The 17,115-nt window shown below is 34.8% G+C and overlaps 2 protein-coding genes across 2 annotated transcripts; both read left to right on the forward strand.

Annotated features, from left to right (window-relative positions):
- Positions 1-1,874: 1,874 nt before the first annotated feature.
- On the forward strand, positions 1,875-2,804 carry LOC101437169 (olfactory receptor 51B2-like). The gene has a single exon (XM_004447532.1). It carries the CDS (start codon positions 1,875-1,877, stop codon positions 2,802-2,804), a length of 930 nt encoding a protein of 309 aa, XP_004447589.1.
- A 10,940-nt stretch (positions 2,805-13,744) lies between these two features.
- On the forward strand, positions 13,745-14,683 carry LOC101436742 (olfactory receptor 51B2-like). Its single transcript, XM_004447531.1, has one exon. The coding sequence runs from the start codon at positions 13,745-13,747 to the stop codon at positions 14,681-14,683; it is 939 nt and encodes a 312-aa protein (XP_004447588.1).
- The last annotated feature ends 2,432 nt before the right edge of the window (positions 14,684-17,115 follow it).

A 17,115-nucleotide genomic window follows, 5' to 3' on the forward strand; every position in this document is an offset into this window, starting at 1 on the left:
GAAGAGTGTGATGATATGATAAGGAAGAAATAGGATATTAATAAAATAGAATGGAGATAACACCCAGCTGACTCTTAGGTGCATAGAAAAACAAGGCAGAAATTCCAGAGCTTCCCTGCAAAGCCAGTTTAGATGAGCTGACTCCCTCAGATAAGTGGAAAATAAATGTTTAATGTTATAAACCACTGAAGTTCTATAGGGCTTTGTCTTCTGACAATTTTGGGGCAATACTGGCGTTAAAAGTAACTTATATAAACTCTCTACATATTCATTTATTTTTAATAAAATATGGATAATATTCCTTATTGTATTACTTTTATATTGCTGTGTAACAAATTACCACAAGCTGTGATGCTTGTTTATTTTATCACAGTCTGTACATCAGAAATCTGGTATGTTTGACTGGGTTCTCTTCTTAGGGTGTCAAAAGGCGAGATCAAGATGAAGCCTGTGTTAGGCACTTACCTGGAGGCTCTGGGAAGAATCTGCTTCTGGACTCACTGAAGGTGCTGACAGTGTCCTGAAGCTCATGGCAGCCAGCTGAGGTGCCTGTTTTCTGGCTGGTTGTGAGACAGGAGCTACTCTCTGCTCCCAGACACTGCCTGTGTCCCTTCTCAGGTGGTCCTACATGTTCATACCAACTATAGCCAGTGTAGTCCTCCTCAGGTTTCAAATCTCTTTGACATCTTCTGTCACTAGTCTGCAATCTTTTTTTTTTTTTGGTACTAGAGCTGGGATGGAACCCAGGTTTTAGTATGTAGAAAGCTGGCACTCAATCACTGAGCCACATTGGCTTCCCTGATTAGTTTGGATAAACTCTGGTTTTAAGGACTTGTATGATTAGATTAGATCCACCAAGATTTCAGAGACACTGCGTTCTTTACCACTATATTTACTGCATTTAGAAGAAATTCATGAGATTTTAAGAAGAGATGTAAACTGAATAAGAGACAAATATGGGGCTCCATGAGTCCCTAGGTACTAGGGGATTCATAATGCATTTGTTCATAAAAGTAATATGTTTTTCAATTTAATTAGAGATGGTAAAATAGAACAGCACAAAGATAACATTTTTTTTCTTTATCACTCACAAGATTACGAGGTTGCATCTTTAATGCTCAGTCCAGTTTTTCACTTTAGGATTTCAGTTTTTCACTTAAGTAGAATACTGAATCAATGAATGCGTGATAAGAATGGTGTATCCAAAATGAAAGCACTGCCTCCTTTCCTTCTTTATTAAATATGTTCACAGTAGAGAGGAGAAGAAACTAGAGGGCTAGTGCTGAAGAAATATGTGAGAGAAATCAAGACCGATGAGGAACAAGGTCAAAAGGTTTTAGATTTTATGTGAATTTGAGTGACATATTTGGGGAAGCTTTAGCAGAGAATTCTGCCCATGGCAATGAGAAATTAGAAAATATTGTATTTGAAGAACTGTATTAAGAAATTCATCTATAATGAGGGAAGAAGTAAATTGGGAACAATTCTATACAGAAGATCTTTGTTTTTTTAAAAAGATGTGGCAAATCTAATGTTCAATAGTCTAGTGCTGTGCAAGCTACTTCTGTAGCTTCTGGTTAGTTTGAGTTGAGAAGCACTGTAAGTGCAAACTACATACTAAATTTTGAAGAGGTAGTGCAATAAAAAATGTAAAATATATCATTAATAATTTTGTATCGATTATGTTTTAAATAATATTTAGGACACAATGAGTTAAAGAAAATATATTATTAAAATTAGTTGTGTCCTTTCTGTGTTTTCGTTTATTAGTGTGGATTCCATAAAATTTTAAATTACATATCTGGTTCAAATAATAATTCTACTAAATAGTGCTAATCTAAAGGGAGGTTTTTGTTTCTTCGCAGAAATCTACCATGTGGTCCAATATCAGTGCTGCCCCATTTCTACTGACAGGCTTCCCAAGTCTGGAGATATTCCATCCTTGGATTTGCATTTCCTTCTTTGTTATTTATATCTCCATACTCTTCAGCAATGGCATCCTTCTCTTCCTTATCAGAGAAGACCACACTCTTCATGAACCCATGTACTATTTTCTGGCTATATTGGCAGCCACTGACCTTGGAGTGACTTTGACAACGATGCCCACTGTACTTGGTGTCCTATGGCTGGATCACAGGGAAATCAGCCATGAAGCCTGCTTCTTCCAGGCCTATCTGATCCATTCCCTGTCTATTGTGGAGTCTGGAGTCCTGCTCGTCATGGCCTATGACCGTTTTATTGCCATCTGTGCTCCTTTAAGATATACTTCCATTCTTACCAATGTTAAGGTCATGAAGATAGGCCTCGCTGTTATACTAAGAGGATTTATACTCATCGTGCCAATAATCATCAAACTCTCTGGATTCCCTTACTGCAAATCCCATGTCCTTTCCCATGCCTTCTGCTTGCACCAGGATGTGATTAAACTTGCCTGTGCTGACGTCACCTTCAATAGACTCTATCCTGTAGCCCTGGTCTCTTTAACTGGTTTCTTGGACTCTATGCTTATCCTTATCTCTTATATCATAATTCTTAAGACTGTTATAGGAATTGCCTCAGGTAAGGAACAGGCCAAGGCCCTAAATACCTGTGTCTCTCATATTGGCTGTGTTCTGGTTTTTTATGTCACCGTGACTGGGCTGACTCTTATTCGATTTGGGAAATATGTGCCACATGTAGTTCATGTTATTATGAGCTATATCTACTTCCTCTTTCCCCCATTTATGAATCCAATCATCTACAGCATTAAGACCAAGCAAATCCGAAATGTTTTCAATCGTTTTCTTTCTTTCCATAGAGTTTGAGCCTCCCCTATGACTCCATGGGGCTCTCCATTACAGAACAGGTCTTCTGGAAAGATGGACTTTGCAATGCTGATGTGGCTCAGAACCAGAAGACATTACATTTCTGTCATGTATAAGACATAGATCCATTGCTCAGATTTTCAGCTTTCCTACCTTCCATCCTCAAGCACATTGATCTTAGTTCTGTTGCTCTGTTTCCAGTAAAATATGTACTTTATTACATCATTTTCTACACTGAAAGTGTTGTTTGTTTTTACTGATACCTGAGGCCAATGATACATGAAGTGGTGTAGAGTCTATAGAAACAGAGTAGAAAGAGATAGCTTGCCAGAGTTTCCAAGCATTGTTTGGAAAACATTCAATACTTCCTGTGTGCCTGACAGTCACTCAGAGGGGATGAAGTGTCTAGAACACACTACATAGAGTGCCACATAGTGCTAAAGTAGATAAGAAGCAGGTAAGCACAAGGTATTCAGACCAGAAGAGGCTTTGCTGCCAAAGCACCAAAGACCAAACCAGAACTCATATTTTAGCAGAAACCAGCATGCTAGATGTCCACCAAAGTTTGATGAGAATGCTTTGAGTTGATGAGTTCTGATGTCTGTCAAGATGGGTTGAGGCATTCAAATCACCTATAATTTTAAGAAGTTCCATTTCTTGCACGCCTAAATTTATGTTCTGTGTCATGCAATTTATATTCTCTATACATGCTTAATGGAAAAAGCGTTCTATAATATGTGTCCTTTGTCTTCTGGATTGGAGGTGGTGGTAGTAAAATAAACAATATTTAGGAAATACTATAATAGTATGATCTTGAAACAAAGAAGATATTTTAGGAATGTTCAGGTAAGACCTCCTATAATATTTTTTTCCTTGCAAGGACAACATAACCAGAATCTGCACATCAGCAACATAGGAAGATAACATATTATACTAGTTTTTCAAATTGTGATCAGGGTTTGGGAAATGATATATTAAGCAAAATTATTGAAAATATGTTAGCTAATGGATTGCCATGTAGTCATCCAAATATTAGATCATGTTTTTACTGGAGGGGAGGTTGTGTTATCAGGATCCCTGGAGGAGTTTCTTATAACTAACAGATTCTCTTGCATGGGAATTTGTTCCTTCATTGACAATGTTTTTTTTTAACAAAAAAAACCTTGGAAACCATTTTGTACTTCTTCCATCATTGTTTAGATTCATTCTTAGTTCAGCCATCTTTTCTTTTTCTCACTTTAATTAGTATAAACCATGGGTTTTCAAAGAAGGAAGAGAATAAATTGAACATTGACACATGTAATCCATTCAGTTTTAAAATAAAGCACAGACTATAAAACAAAAAAAATGTAAATTAAGGGAAAAAAGGTACATTTAAAAATCATAAAGAATCATGATGTAAGTAAGTCTAACATAAGTATTTCTGAGTTTTATCTTGAAATTAATTGAAAGGAAAACAGTCAAATGACAATGTAATTCAAATAATTTGAAGATATATGAAGTCAATGTAACAGGTATGACAATTAATTTTATCATAATAATACTAAAAATATAAAAATATAAAAAATAAAAAAAATAAAATCATAAAGTGGGCAATTTTGCAAGAAGGAATAACTTTTCTGTATATTTACACACCTAACCTCATTACCTCAAGGTACATGAGGCACACAGTAGCAAAGCAGATGGGAGAAATAGATATCTCTACAATCATAGTTGGAGACTTCAATAGACTGATCTCCGTATTGGATAGAACACCTGGAAGACCCTAAATAAAGAAACAGAGAAACTGAATAATATGATAAGTAAACTAGACTAACAGATATTTATAGCGAATTGTACCCCCAAACAGCAGGGTATATAATCTTTTCAATTGCTTATGGTTCCTTCTCCAAGATAGACTACACGTTGTGTAGCAAGACAAATCTCAATAAATGTAAAAAGAATGAAAATATACAAAACACTTGCTCTCATCATAACAGAATAAACCTGAAAATCAATAATGGACAGAAAAAGGGAAAATTAAAAAAAACATAAGGAGATTAAACAACATACTGTTAAACAATCAGTAGGTCCAAGAACTTTCAAGAGAATTCAGCAAATATCTTGAAATGAATGATATGAGAACACAACATATTAAAACCTATAGGACACCAAAAAGGCAGTGCTGAGGGGGAAATTTATAGCCCTTAATACTTACATTAAAAAAGAAGAAAGAGCTAAAATTGATGATCTAACTCTACATCTGGTAGAACTAGGTAAAGAACAGCAAACTAATCTCAAACCAAGATGAAGGAAAGAAATAGTAAAGATAAGAGCAGAAATAAATGAAATCAGGAACAATGGCAAAAAATAATAATACCAACAAAACCAAAAGTTGGTTCTTTGAGAAGATTAATAAAACTGACAAACCCTTAGCTAGAATGACAAAGAAAAGAAGAGAGAAGGCACAAATAACTAAAATCAGAAATGAGAGGAGGAACATTACCACTGACCCTATACAAGTAAGAGAGATCAAAGGGGATACTATGAACAACAGTATGCCAAACACTAGAAAATGTAGATGAGCTGGGCAAATTCCTAGAAACACAAGAACCACCTACACTGACTTTACAAGAAATAGAAGAGATCAACAAACCAATCATAAGTGAAAAGATGGAAAATAGTCATCAAAAACCTCCAAGTAGTTGTCCTGGGTGGTGCTGCAGGGACAATTACCGGACATTGTAGATCCTCCCATGGCCCACTGGATGGAACGTGGGAGAGTATGGGCTATGATGTGACCCATTGACCATGAGGTGCAGCAATGCCCAGAGATGTACTCACCAAATGCAATGGATGTGTCATGATGATGGGGAAGAGTGTTGCTGTGGGGGAAGTGGTGGGGTGGGGGTGGTGGGGATGAATGGGGACCTCATATTTTTTTAATGTAATATTTTTAAAAAATGAATTTAAAAAATTAAGTAAATGGCAACTAAGGTCCATAAATGCAAAAAAAAAAAAAAAAAACTCCAAGAGATGAAAAGCCCAGTGCCAGATGACTTCATCGGTAAATTCTACCGAACACTCAAAGATGAAATAATACCAAACTTGCTCAAGATCTACCGAAAAATTGAACATGGAAGAATGTTACCAAACTCATTCTATGAAGCCAACACCATGCTAATACCAAAACCAGATAAAAATACTACCAAAATAGAAAATTGCAGCCCAATATCTCTAATGAAAATAGAGGTGAAAAGTCCTCCACAAAATACTGCAAACAGAATCCCAAAGCTATTAAGAGAATTATACACCATGAACAAGTAGATTTTATCCCAGGCATGCAAGGGTGGTGGAACACATGAAAATCAATTAGTGTTATATACCACATTGATAAATTGAAGAAGAAAAATCACAAGATCCTCTCAATTGATGCAGAAAAGGCATTTGACAAAATACAGCACACTTTCTTGATAAAAACACTCTAAAAAATAGGAATGAAAGGAAGCTTTCTTAATATGATAAAGTCCTTATATGAAAAACCTACAGCTAGCATTGTACTCAATGGTAAACACTGAAAGCTTTCACACTGAATCAGGAACAATACAAGAATGTTCCCTGTTACCATTTTTATTCAGTATTGTCCTAGAAGTCTTAGCTAGAGCAGTTAGTCTAGACAAAGAAATAAAAAGCACTCAAATAGGAAAAGAAGTTAACTTTCACTATTCGCTGATGAAATAATCCTATAACTAGAAAATCCTAAAAAATCCACAACAAAACTACTAGAATTAATAGATGAGTTCAGCAAAGCAGAGTGACACAAGGTTAATATGCAAAAATCACTAGCGTTTCTGTGCAGTACTAAAGTGCAATCGGAGGAGGAAATCAGAAAAAAGTCCCACTTATAACAGTGACTAAAACAATCAAAATTGTTGGAATAAATGTAACCAAGGACATAAAGGATCTGTATTCAGAAAACTATAAAACGTTTCTAAAAGAAACCAAGAAAGACTTAAATAAATGGAAGGCAATCCTGGTTCATGAATTTGAAGACTAACTATCGTTAATATATTAACTGATTTACAGATTCAACACAATCCTAATAAATATATCAAGAACCTTTTCTGAAGAAATCAAAAAGCCAACAATCAAATTTATTTGGAAGGACAATGGGCCCTGAAGAGCCAAAAATGTCTTTCAAAAGAAGATCGATGTTGGAGGACTCTCACTTCCTGACTTTAAAGCGTATTACTTAGCTACAGTGGTAAAAAGAGCATGGTACTGGCATTAGGACAGAGAGATTGACTAATGGAACTGAATCAAGAACTCAGAAATTGACCCTGCCATCTATAGTCAAGTGATTTATGACAAGGCTGTTAAGTCCATCCAGCAGGGTCAGAACATTCTATTCAACAAATGGTATTGAGAGAACCGAATGCCCATATCTAAAAGAAAAAAAGAAGACCCCTAACTCACATCTTACCAAAAGTTAACTCAAAATGGATCAGGGACTTAAATATAAAAAAAATAACCATAAATGTCTTAAAATAAAATGTAACAAAACCTCTTCAAGATCTTGTGGTGTGCAATAGTTTTTTAAACCTTACACCCAAAGCATGAGCAGCACCACCACAAAAAAAACAGATAAATGAGACCTACTAAAAATTCAACACTTTTGCACCTAAACAGACTTTTTCAAAAGGATAAAAGGCAGCCGACTCAATGGGAGAAAATATTTGGCAATCACATATTTGATAAGGGTTTAATATACATGATATATATGGAGGTCATACAGCTCATTGATTAAAAGGCAAAGTATCTGATTAAAAAATGGGGCAAAGACTTGAAAAGACAACGGTCCAAAAAGAAATAAAAATGGCAAAGAAACACATGAAAACATGTTCAACATCATTAGCAATTAGGGAAGTGCAAATCAAAACTACAATAAGATATCATTTCACATTTATTATATTGGCTGCTATTAAAAATTCAGAAAACTGTAAATGTTTGAGAGGATGTGGGGAGATAAGAGTGCTTATTCACTGTTGTTGGGAATGTAGAATGGTACAGTGCTTGTGGAGGAGGACTGTTGGGCAGTTCAGAAGAAAGTTTAATGTAGACTTGCCATTTGACCTGGCTATACCATTCCTAGGTATATACCCAGAAGAAATGAGAGCAATGACACAAATAGATGTCTGCACACTGATATTCATAGCAGTGTTATTCACAATAGCCAAAAGTTGGAAACAACCTAGGTGTCCATCACTGTTGAATGGATAAAGACATTGTAGAATATACACATGAAGGTATATTATATAGCAGTAAGAAGAAATGAAGTCGTGAAGCATATGACAACATGGATGAACCTGGAGGATGGTATGTAGAGTGAAGCAAGCCAGATAAAGGACAAATACTGTATGATTGCCCTGTTATGAACTAAATATATTATGTGAAATATAAATATATTATTTGAAATATGAATAAAATTGCATATGTAAGACCGTTTTTCTTTGAAGCTAGGCAAATGTATGTTAATACTATGAAATGTGAATATCAGACAAAAAGAAAACTGCGTTATTCAAGTGAGGGAGACCAGACACAGAGTAGTACATATTGTATGATTCCATATATATGAAATGTAAGTGTAAGTCAATTTATAAAGATGAAATGAGATTAGTATTATATAGATCTGAGGAAGGAATGCTAAAGGGTGTGGAGTCTTTTTCATGAAATGAAACTGTTCTCAAAGTTTTGAGACGATGAATGCATAACATTGTGATTATACTAAAAGCAATTGATTATATACATTGGACCAAATAGCCATACAGAGGGGGAAGCATACAGAGATAGAGAGGTGAGTAATTTTCTTATTTGTTCGTGTTTTTTAAAAAATTATTATTGAAATAATGAAATGCTCTAATAATAAAAACCATTGATTGTACACTATGGATGAATTGTATGCTTTATTAATATGTATCAATAAAATAGATTTGTTTAAAAATTATATAAGGCGAAACAGTTGATAAATGTTATAATAAAATAAGATTGTAATAGAAATATAGTTACAAATCAATGCTTATGAGCATATCATCTTGTTATATTAAAAAAATGACATTTTAACTTTTTTAGAAGCCTCCTTGGATACCATGGATAGATTTTTACATAAAGAAAGTTTACATGAAGAAAATAATATTAAAGAAAATCCTATTACATTTAAAAGGCTAAAATGATAATCATTTTCATACTTTTAATACAATAAATTTATTTATGACAAGTTTTTCTTAGAAAATAATGAAAATTAATTTACAAAAATACTGGCATAGTATGGTGAAAGGAATACAAACTTTGAAGGAAAAAAGTAGCTCTAATCCTTCCTCCTTGACTTATAACTTTGTGATCTTGAATAAATCACTTAATCACTGAAACTCAGAGTTATCATCTATCAACTAGAAATATCAAAATACATTTTGTAAGAATCTTGCAAGAATTTGAGCGTGAATACATTGCTCTTTATACTAGTATATTCTAAAAATTATATAAATATTATCATCATTCACAAAGATGAAGACCTCAATATTTTGACCTGACAACACTCAAAGAATTAAGACTGAAAAGAACTCAACACGTGGGGGATGGATAACTGTCTTATGATTTTTTCATATACTGAAATATCCAGCTGATAATTTAAATAGCCTTTGGAAATTATCATACTCCTTAGGCTTTGTCACTTAGATTACAATGTCCTGATACTTTCTTTACTCACTTGTCCCCCTTTCAAATGTGTTCCTCATATTGTAGTCAAAGTAAACTGCAATGATGATTATCCGACAATTACTCATTCCTCCTATTTCTCACACATGATTTGTAAGACCCTGCATGCTTAGAAGCTGTTTTCCCTCATATTTTATTGTTCTAGCAATATCCAGGTTCTGTTTTATTTAAGATTCACACTATTGTCCTTTCCCATGACCTGTGCACGTTTTCGCTCTCTCTGGAGCTACTATCCTAACCCACCTATAATTTCCATATTCCTACTCTTCTCATTGTTCAATTCTCAGCTTAATTGACATTTTCTCTGGGAAGCTTTCCCTGATCCCAGAAACACCTTCTCCCCCGAGCACACTATCATTCATGATGTGATGAAAGTGCTACAGATTTTCATAGTGAATATTCTTTACAGTTCCTCTTTTATTTTTATATTCTGAGAATAAACAAGCCACATCCCACACCATGAACATGGAACAACATGATAATATAGTAATTTAAGACAAAAAGTGAAATGCCTTGATTCACATGGCTCTTAATGAATTAATTGAAGTTCCTTTGGATCAGAACTAATTTACCCAATGAAACAAAAAAGACAGAAATGCAATAGGAGTTCACAACGTATAAAACCCCTGAAAGTATCTCTCTACCATGATATTGGGAAGGACATGCAAGAATTTCCTAAAACCTGATATCAAGAATTTTGAGAGTCAATTAATCAAGCCCTGGCATCTTCACACCTACTGGCATTTGTGTTTTTGGATTTCCTGTCCCTACATTTAGTAAATATCAGAAAAGCTGAAAACATTGGTAGAGCGTCCCTGCTCTGCCCAGAAAGAAGAGAGTTTGGAGAGATTAAGGAGTCTCCTGGGAGGCTGGAATGTTAACACTCTGGAGAGGTAATTTCCACACATATAAGCTCCCTACAGGGGCCTCCTCAGAGTTTTTGAGAAGGAAGCCTCTCAACTAATTCATCAAATATTCCAGCAATGAGTCTGTGGGTTGGGTGAGTTTCTAATCTGAGACCCATGAATAGGCATAAGGATAAGTGTGAATGCTCTGAACTAAATGTGACAGTGAGTCCTCTTGTCTATTTGTCTGGCAAGATATCTATGACTTTTTGAAATTCAAATAAACTTTGCAACTATATGTAATGTGTATATATTACATACATATTTTCTCTATCATAAATTGTATCTTAGGAAGGACATGGGTTATTGGCAATAGTACTCACTAAGAAAAAAATCTAAAACATTGGTTTTGTCCCTTCTATTCTCTACTCATTTAGAGGAATGGAATGTATGTAGAAGAACAAATGATGAAGAGGAGATGGAAAACTCTATTCTCTATTCATTTATTTGTATTCCATGATGGATTTAGTATATTCTCTTGAGGCCCAAATTACTTTCCTACCCTGTCTTTCCTCACAAACCCAAGCTTCCTCTGTCCCTTCCTTCCTGCATGGACATTTGGAGACATGTTATACTCCCAGATAGTGTACAACTGGGCAGTATTTTTTGACTGGTATATGTGTAGGTGGGTGGGAGGAGGGTGTTATAACTGCTAAGAATCCCATATCCTAGAAAAATGTCACCTGAAAATTAGGTTAATAGGATGACTAGAATGAGTCATCATTAAATTCAATTATAAACTGCTAGTCTGCATTGTGAATTTCTTCAGACAAGGTCAGTAATTATTAAATGATTTCTCATAAAAAAGCACACTGATGGTCATGAAGCATGTTCTCCATAATATCTGTGCCTTTTCAAAAGAATAATCTTTCTCATGGTCCCAAATGACACCGAGGATTTGCACTTCTAGAGGCTATTTATATCTTAGGGTTCAAGACATCCTTTAAAGGAATTCATCAGATATTGGTAATTCAGGAATCCCCGATGTTTAGGAAGTCATTAAAAATTATGTGTTCTGAGTTCAAAACTGCCTTTCAATTCAAGACATTCACTGCCCTACCTTATCCACATTCACTCAGTCAAACTGGTCCCTGTGCTCCTGAAGTTATTTTATGAATACTTGTCAATAAATAATAGTCATGCCCTCTTTAAGGAATTTTTGCTGTGTAATTTTGGCTAGGCAAGGATGTATGCTGTATGCTGCTAGTCCTGAGGAAATGATAAAGGATCTCTGTTTGATGACATTATATTTTACTCTTAGAAGCCTCACACACCATTTTCTAGATAAATATTGGAATCTTCTCTTAGTCCTGGGCAAGTCTTTGCTTGCATTTAGCCCCTATTCGAAAAGGTGAAGGATATGACTTGCTTTTCATATACTTAGAACTACCATAGTTTTCTCATTTTCTTATTTTTCTTTCTGACCCAACCAGACTATGGAGGGAAATATGGCCTTCCTATTTCTCAAACATTTTTCTGATCAAGAAACCTGTAAAAGCACATTTTTGGCTTGAAGTTTTTGTTATCAAGCTCTGAAAGAACCTAATTATTTTTCAAGGACAAGCTGAAGAATGATGTGAATTTTGCAGTCTTTATAGCTTATATTTCTAGTTTATCTTTCTGAATTTCTTTGCTTAATGGATCTAAAGCCTTATATCTTTTCGTTATTTTTGCCTTTCTGAAGAGATACTGCTTTTCATCTACTTCCTCTTCCTCCTATAGGTGATCTCTCTATGATTTTGAGCCTAAAGAAATAGAACAGCATTTGTGAAATAATCAGAAATGTTTAAATATGCCCATTAGACTTAGATGTCCTCTAATATTAGGGGGAGTCTCCATATCAGTGTCTTGTGTCTCAATGAGTTTCATGCTCATAGAGATGTAACCTCAGAGCACTTCTTCACACTAGAGTTTTATTCTTTGTCATTTATTCTGATTTTGTTCTATTTGTAACACTTAGGCCATCATAAGAAGGACATTTGTATCAGTGCTGGTGACCTGCACTCAGACTACTGAATTTACTGTTAAAAAAGGCTCCAGCAAAACAGATAAAGGGACTTTTTAAATTTCAGATTGGGGCACCAAGAAAATGGACATAATGTAGTTGACCAACATCCTTAGCCTGTGGGAGCTTAGGAATTTTGCCAGTCACATAATGGCAGCAGCTCTTCAGGAGTTAAGTGTTTGAGAAACAGAGGAAAGAGTCTGAGACATAGAGAAAAGTGTGAGAATTCAATTCTGTCAAATATTTTTTGTTAAGATTCTATTTATTTATTTTCCCCCTCTGCCCATCTTCTTTCTTTAGGAGGCACTGGGAACTGAACCCGGGGCCTCTCATGTGGGAGGGAGGTGCCTAATCACTTGCACCACTTCTGCTCTCTGTCAAATCATTTTGAAAAGGACAAGAGACAAAGAAAGATGACCAGTGAACAGCAAAGCTGTAGTGAAAACATGTTTTTGAGGAGATTTGGAGGAAATGTGGAAACCATGTGTAAGAATTAAAAAGCTTCTCTCTCCAAGAAAGGAATAGAGATGAAGTGTTTAAAACAGTGCTTCTCAAGTGCCACTGTGTACACGAATCACCTGTGGATTGTATTAAAATGTAAATTTTCATTCAGCAGACAGAAGTGGAGTCTAAGGCTACACACTGATCGGTCCCCATGTTTGCTACATGAGGCTGGTCTGTGGGAAACACTTCCATTTTCAGGCTCTAGAAAATTGTTAACTGTTATGTAAAGCAGTTGGATATGATGATGATGTTTGTTGAATTCCGCAAAAGATCAAAATTCAGTTTTCAAAAGGAATCAAAGAAAGGTTTTTAAATGAAAATTTCTTTATCATGATTGTAAAACAAAACCAAAATGATAATCGAATGTGTTTAAATTAATCATCCATCATAAGAAAGCAGTTGAGCAAGGTTATTATCTATTTGTACTTATTTATCTTTGTGTTGTTATCATTTGCTATAAATATTTTTTGCATACACAGAGTAGCAGGGACTGATGCTTTAAAAAATGAGGATTTTTAAAAAATTGATGAGCTTTTAATTATTTTCTTCTAATTAAGAAAGGACCACCACCCATCATGTCTAGTGTAGCTCACAAATGTTTATTCTTCTTCTGCAGGTAAATTCTTCTTCTTTTGCAGATGCAAACCGTATCATACCTAGTAATTATCCCCAAGTACAAAGATTGCGATTGAGGCTATTATGGTATCTCTGCACTGAAAAAGCTGCATTCTTAGACTCATAGTTTCCAGAAGCTTCTCTCCATCTGTGGGTTCATTATGTGGCCCAATATGAGTGCTACCCCCTTTCTGCTGACTGGTTTCCCAAGCCTGGAGGCAGCTCATCACTGGATCTCCATCCCTTTCTTTGCAGTCTACATCTCTCTGCTTCTTGGCAATGGCACCCTCCTCTACCTTATCAAGCATGACTACAGTCTCCATGAGCCCATGTATTATTTCTTGGCCATGCTAGCAGGCACAGACCTCATGGTGACCCTGACCACGATGCCTACTGTAATGGAGGTCTTATTGTTGAATCACAGAGCAATAAACCACGCAGCCTGCTTCATCCAGGCATATTTCATCCACTCCCTTTCCATTGTAGAATCAGGTATTTTGCTTGCCATGGCCTATGACCGTTTTAATGCTATCTGCAATCCCTTGAGATACACTACCATTCTCACCAGTACTCGAGTGGTAGCATTAGGGGTAGGGACATTTATGAGGGGTTTTATATCAACCATGCCTCCAATCATGCGTCTTTTTTCATTTCCATATTGCCATTCCCATATTCTCTCTCATGCTTTCTGCCTTCACCAAGAAGTCATGAAACTGGCCTGTGCAGATATAACTTTCAATATACTGTACCCTATATTTATGTTCTCTTTAACTTTCTTCCTAGACTTTTTGATCATCCTTTTCTCCTACATCCTAATTTTTCAAACTGTCATAGGCATCGCCTCTGGTGAAGAGAGAGCCAAGGCCATCAATACGTGTTTCTCCCACATTGGTTGTGTCCTTATCTTCTATGTCACTGTGCTTGGTCTTTCATTCATCCACCGGTTTGGGAAGAATGTACCACAGGTGGTCCAAATTATCATGAGCTATGTCTGCTTCCTCTTCCCTCCTTTAATGAATCCTATCATCTATAGTATCAAGACCAAACAAATTCAACATAGCTTCTTCCGCCTTTTTTCTCAACACAAATGTAGAAATTAAACTCTGATATGGATGATTGCCATGGACCATGTTGGGAGTATATGATTTCTCTCAATGGAATTTCAATATATATCAAAAGTTCCTGTGGCTGCCTCTGTTTCTCTAAAGAAGTAATGCCATTTAAAAATCCTTATAGAAAACATTCCTTGAATTCATATATTTTCCATGGTTTGATTCATTGGTTGATTTGATTCTTTTCAGCCTGTGTTATCTTTTGAGCACTGATATACCTGAAAGATGAAAAGCAACGTGATATTGTGATTTTTTAATATTTCGTACATTTTTTATTGCTACATAAAATAAACTATTTTCAGTTTGTGGTTACCATTTGCTTGTGTCACTTTGGACTTGTTGGATATTGCTTATATTCCTGTCAACCTGTTCATTTTTTGTAGAATCTCATTATATGTGAACACTAGAGTATAATTTATTTTGTAAATAATTCCTAGATTTTATTGGTGTTCTTAATTCAGAATTTTAATATATATATAAATAATTTCATTTATTATTTATTTAATTTATTGATTTTTGGTACCATGCTGATAAAAACCTCCCCAATTTCAGGTTTATATCTATATTTACTTATTTTTTGTGTAAATTATTTTTATGAATCTTATGTTATAGTAGGCTATTATCAGAAAGAAGATAACGGATTTAAATCAGCCTGTGCTGTTTTCATGGTAGTAGCAGTTATATTAACTCAATTATGTGTTGAATTTTTAAGGCATTGCTAGGAGACAGACACTATGCTAGGCAAAAATTATGTTAACATAAGCAAGCAGACTAATCCAGGCCCTCGTGTAGACTGCAATTCATTGGAAATAATAAAATACAATAAACTCAAATTTTAAATATATGTTACTATTAGTGATAAAGTTGAAATAAAAAAAACAAAAACAAAAAACAAACTGCTTTGAATAAGACCTCTCAAGAGAGGACATCTAGACCGAGGTAAGCAAAAGTTTCTCTGAGGAACTGTCACTTCAGCTGAGATCTAAGGATGGATTAGAAAGTAACCAGTAAACTAGGGCTAAGAGAATTATAAGTTGAAAGTAGTATATATGGAGATTTCATGTGGGATTCACCGCGGATCCTTCCAGGAAAAGTGATGACACAAAGAGGGTGATTGCTGTAAGGAGAAGCTAGAGTAGGAAGAATAGTCCAGGTCACAGCACATCCTGTTCACCATGGAAAGGGTCTGCATATCTATCCAAAGAGTCATGGAGAAATACTGAATAGTTTTAAAAAAGCAAGCATCATGATTTCATTGATCTTCACAAATTATAATTTCAGTTTCTATATATAAAATACATATGAGTGAGTCAAGAGAGGAACAATAAAATGAGGAAGTAATATTGGGGTAGTCCCAGAGAAAGATGCTAGCAGCTAAAATTAAGAAAACAAAGATGAGCATATTAGATATATATGAAACACTTTTCAGATAAAAAATTCGTAGGATTTGCAGATAGTTTAGAAAACTATATGAAAAAAAGTTTGGGAGCAACAAAGATAATCTTAAATTTCTGGATTATGTCATTTTAAAGAACATTAGTTCAATCATCCAAAATATGATTATTGGTTATCAATTTAGATACCAATCAAAGGATTCAAATATTTTTTGAAAACTGTTCTAGAAATTTGAGAATAGCTAAAACTCCCAATGATGAAGTTGAAACATTAAAATGGCCTAAGGAGAGCCATTTTATCCAGATCAGCGCCCCTTCTTGAAAAATCATTTAAAAAAATAAATAAATAAATAAAAATAAAATGGCCTAAGGAAATATTCTATGCTGTAACATTGAACTGTCAAGAAAATACATTAACATATTAATCAGGTATATAATGAAGTAATTTTCAGTAGGTTTTTCTTTTATGTCTGATTATTAAGAATCATCACAAAAAGTCATATGCCAGTATATGCTAAATGTTAGGGAATACCAGACAGAAATAAACTGAAGCTGCTGACTCTAAAAAAAACTCATAGAACACATTAACTTTAGTTAATTTTTTCGTTAAAAATTAGTTAAAGTTAGTTTTTTAAAGAAACTAGCTTTAATGGTTAGTTTTATGTATCAACTTGGCTTGGTTAGAGTTCCTAGTAATTCACTTATACAATGATCTAGGTGTTGTGTTCCTATGAAAGTATTTTCTAGATGAGGGTAAAATCTACAGGAGTTGATATTAAATTAGGAGATAATCCTTATCAGTGATAATCCGGATGGACCTCATTCAATCAGTTGAAAACCCTTAAAAGCAAAATAGAGGTATTCATGAGGAAGAAGAAATTCTGGAATTTCTACCTCCATACTGCAGCATCTGCTCCTGACTCAGATTTCAGTCTGCAACCCTAACTTATGGAATTCCATCTTGCTAGCCACTACAAGGATAACGCAGTTAAACTCACCAAGGAATTTCAAGTTAAAATTCTATTA

The sequence above is a fragment of the Dasypus novemcinctus genome, chromosome 10, assembly GCF_030445035.2.
Source record: "Dasypus novemcinctus isolate mDasNov1 chromosome 10, mDasNov1.1.hap2, whole genome shotgun sequence".
Lineage (NCBI taxonomy): Eukaryota > Metazoa > Chordata > Mammalia > Cingulata > Dasypodidae > Dasypus > Dasypus novemcinctus.

What these genes read in the sequence shown, in the direction of transcription:
- LOC101436742 (XM_004447531.1), top strand. Translation starts at nt 13,745, where the DNA reads ATGTGGCCCAATATGAGTGCTACCCCCTTTCTGCTGACTGGTTTCCCA.
- LOC101437169 (XM_004447532.1), top strand. Translation starts at nt 1,875, where the DNA reads ATGTGGTCCAATATCAGTGCTGCCCCATTTCTACTGACAGGCTTCCCA.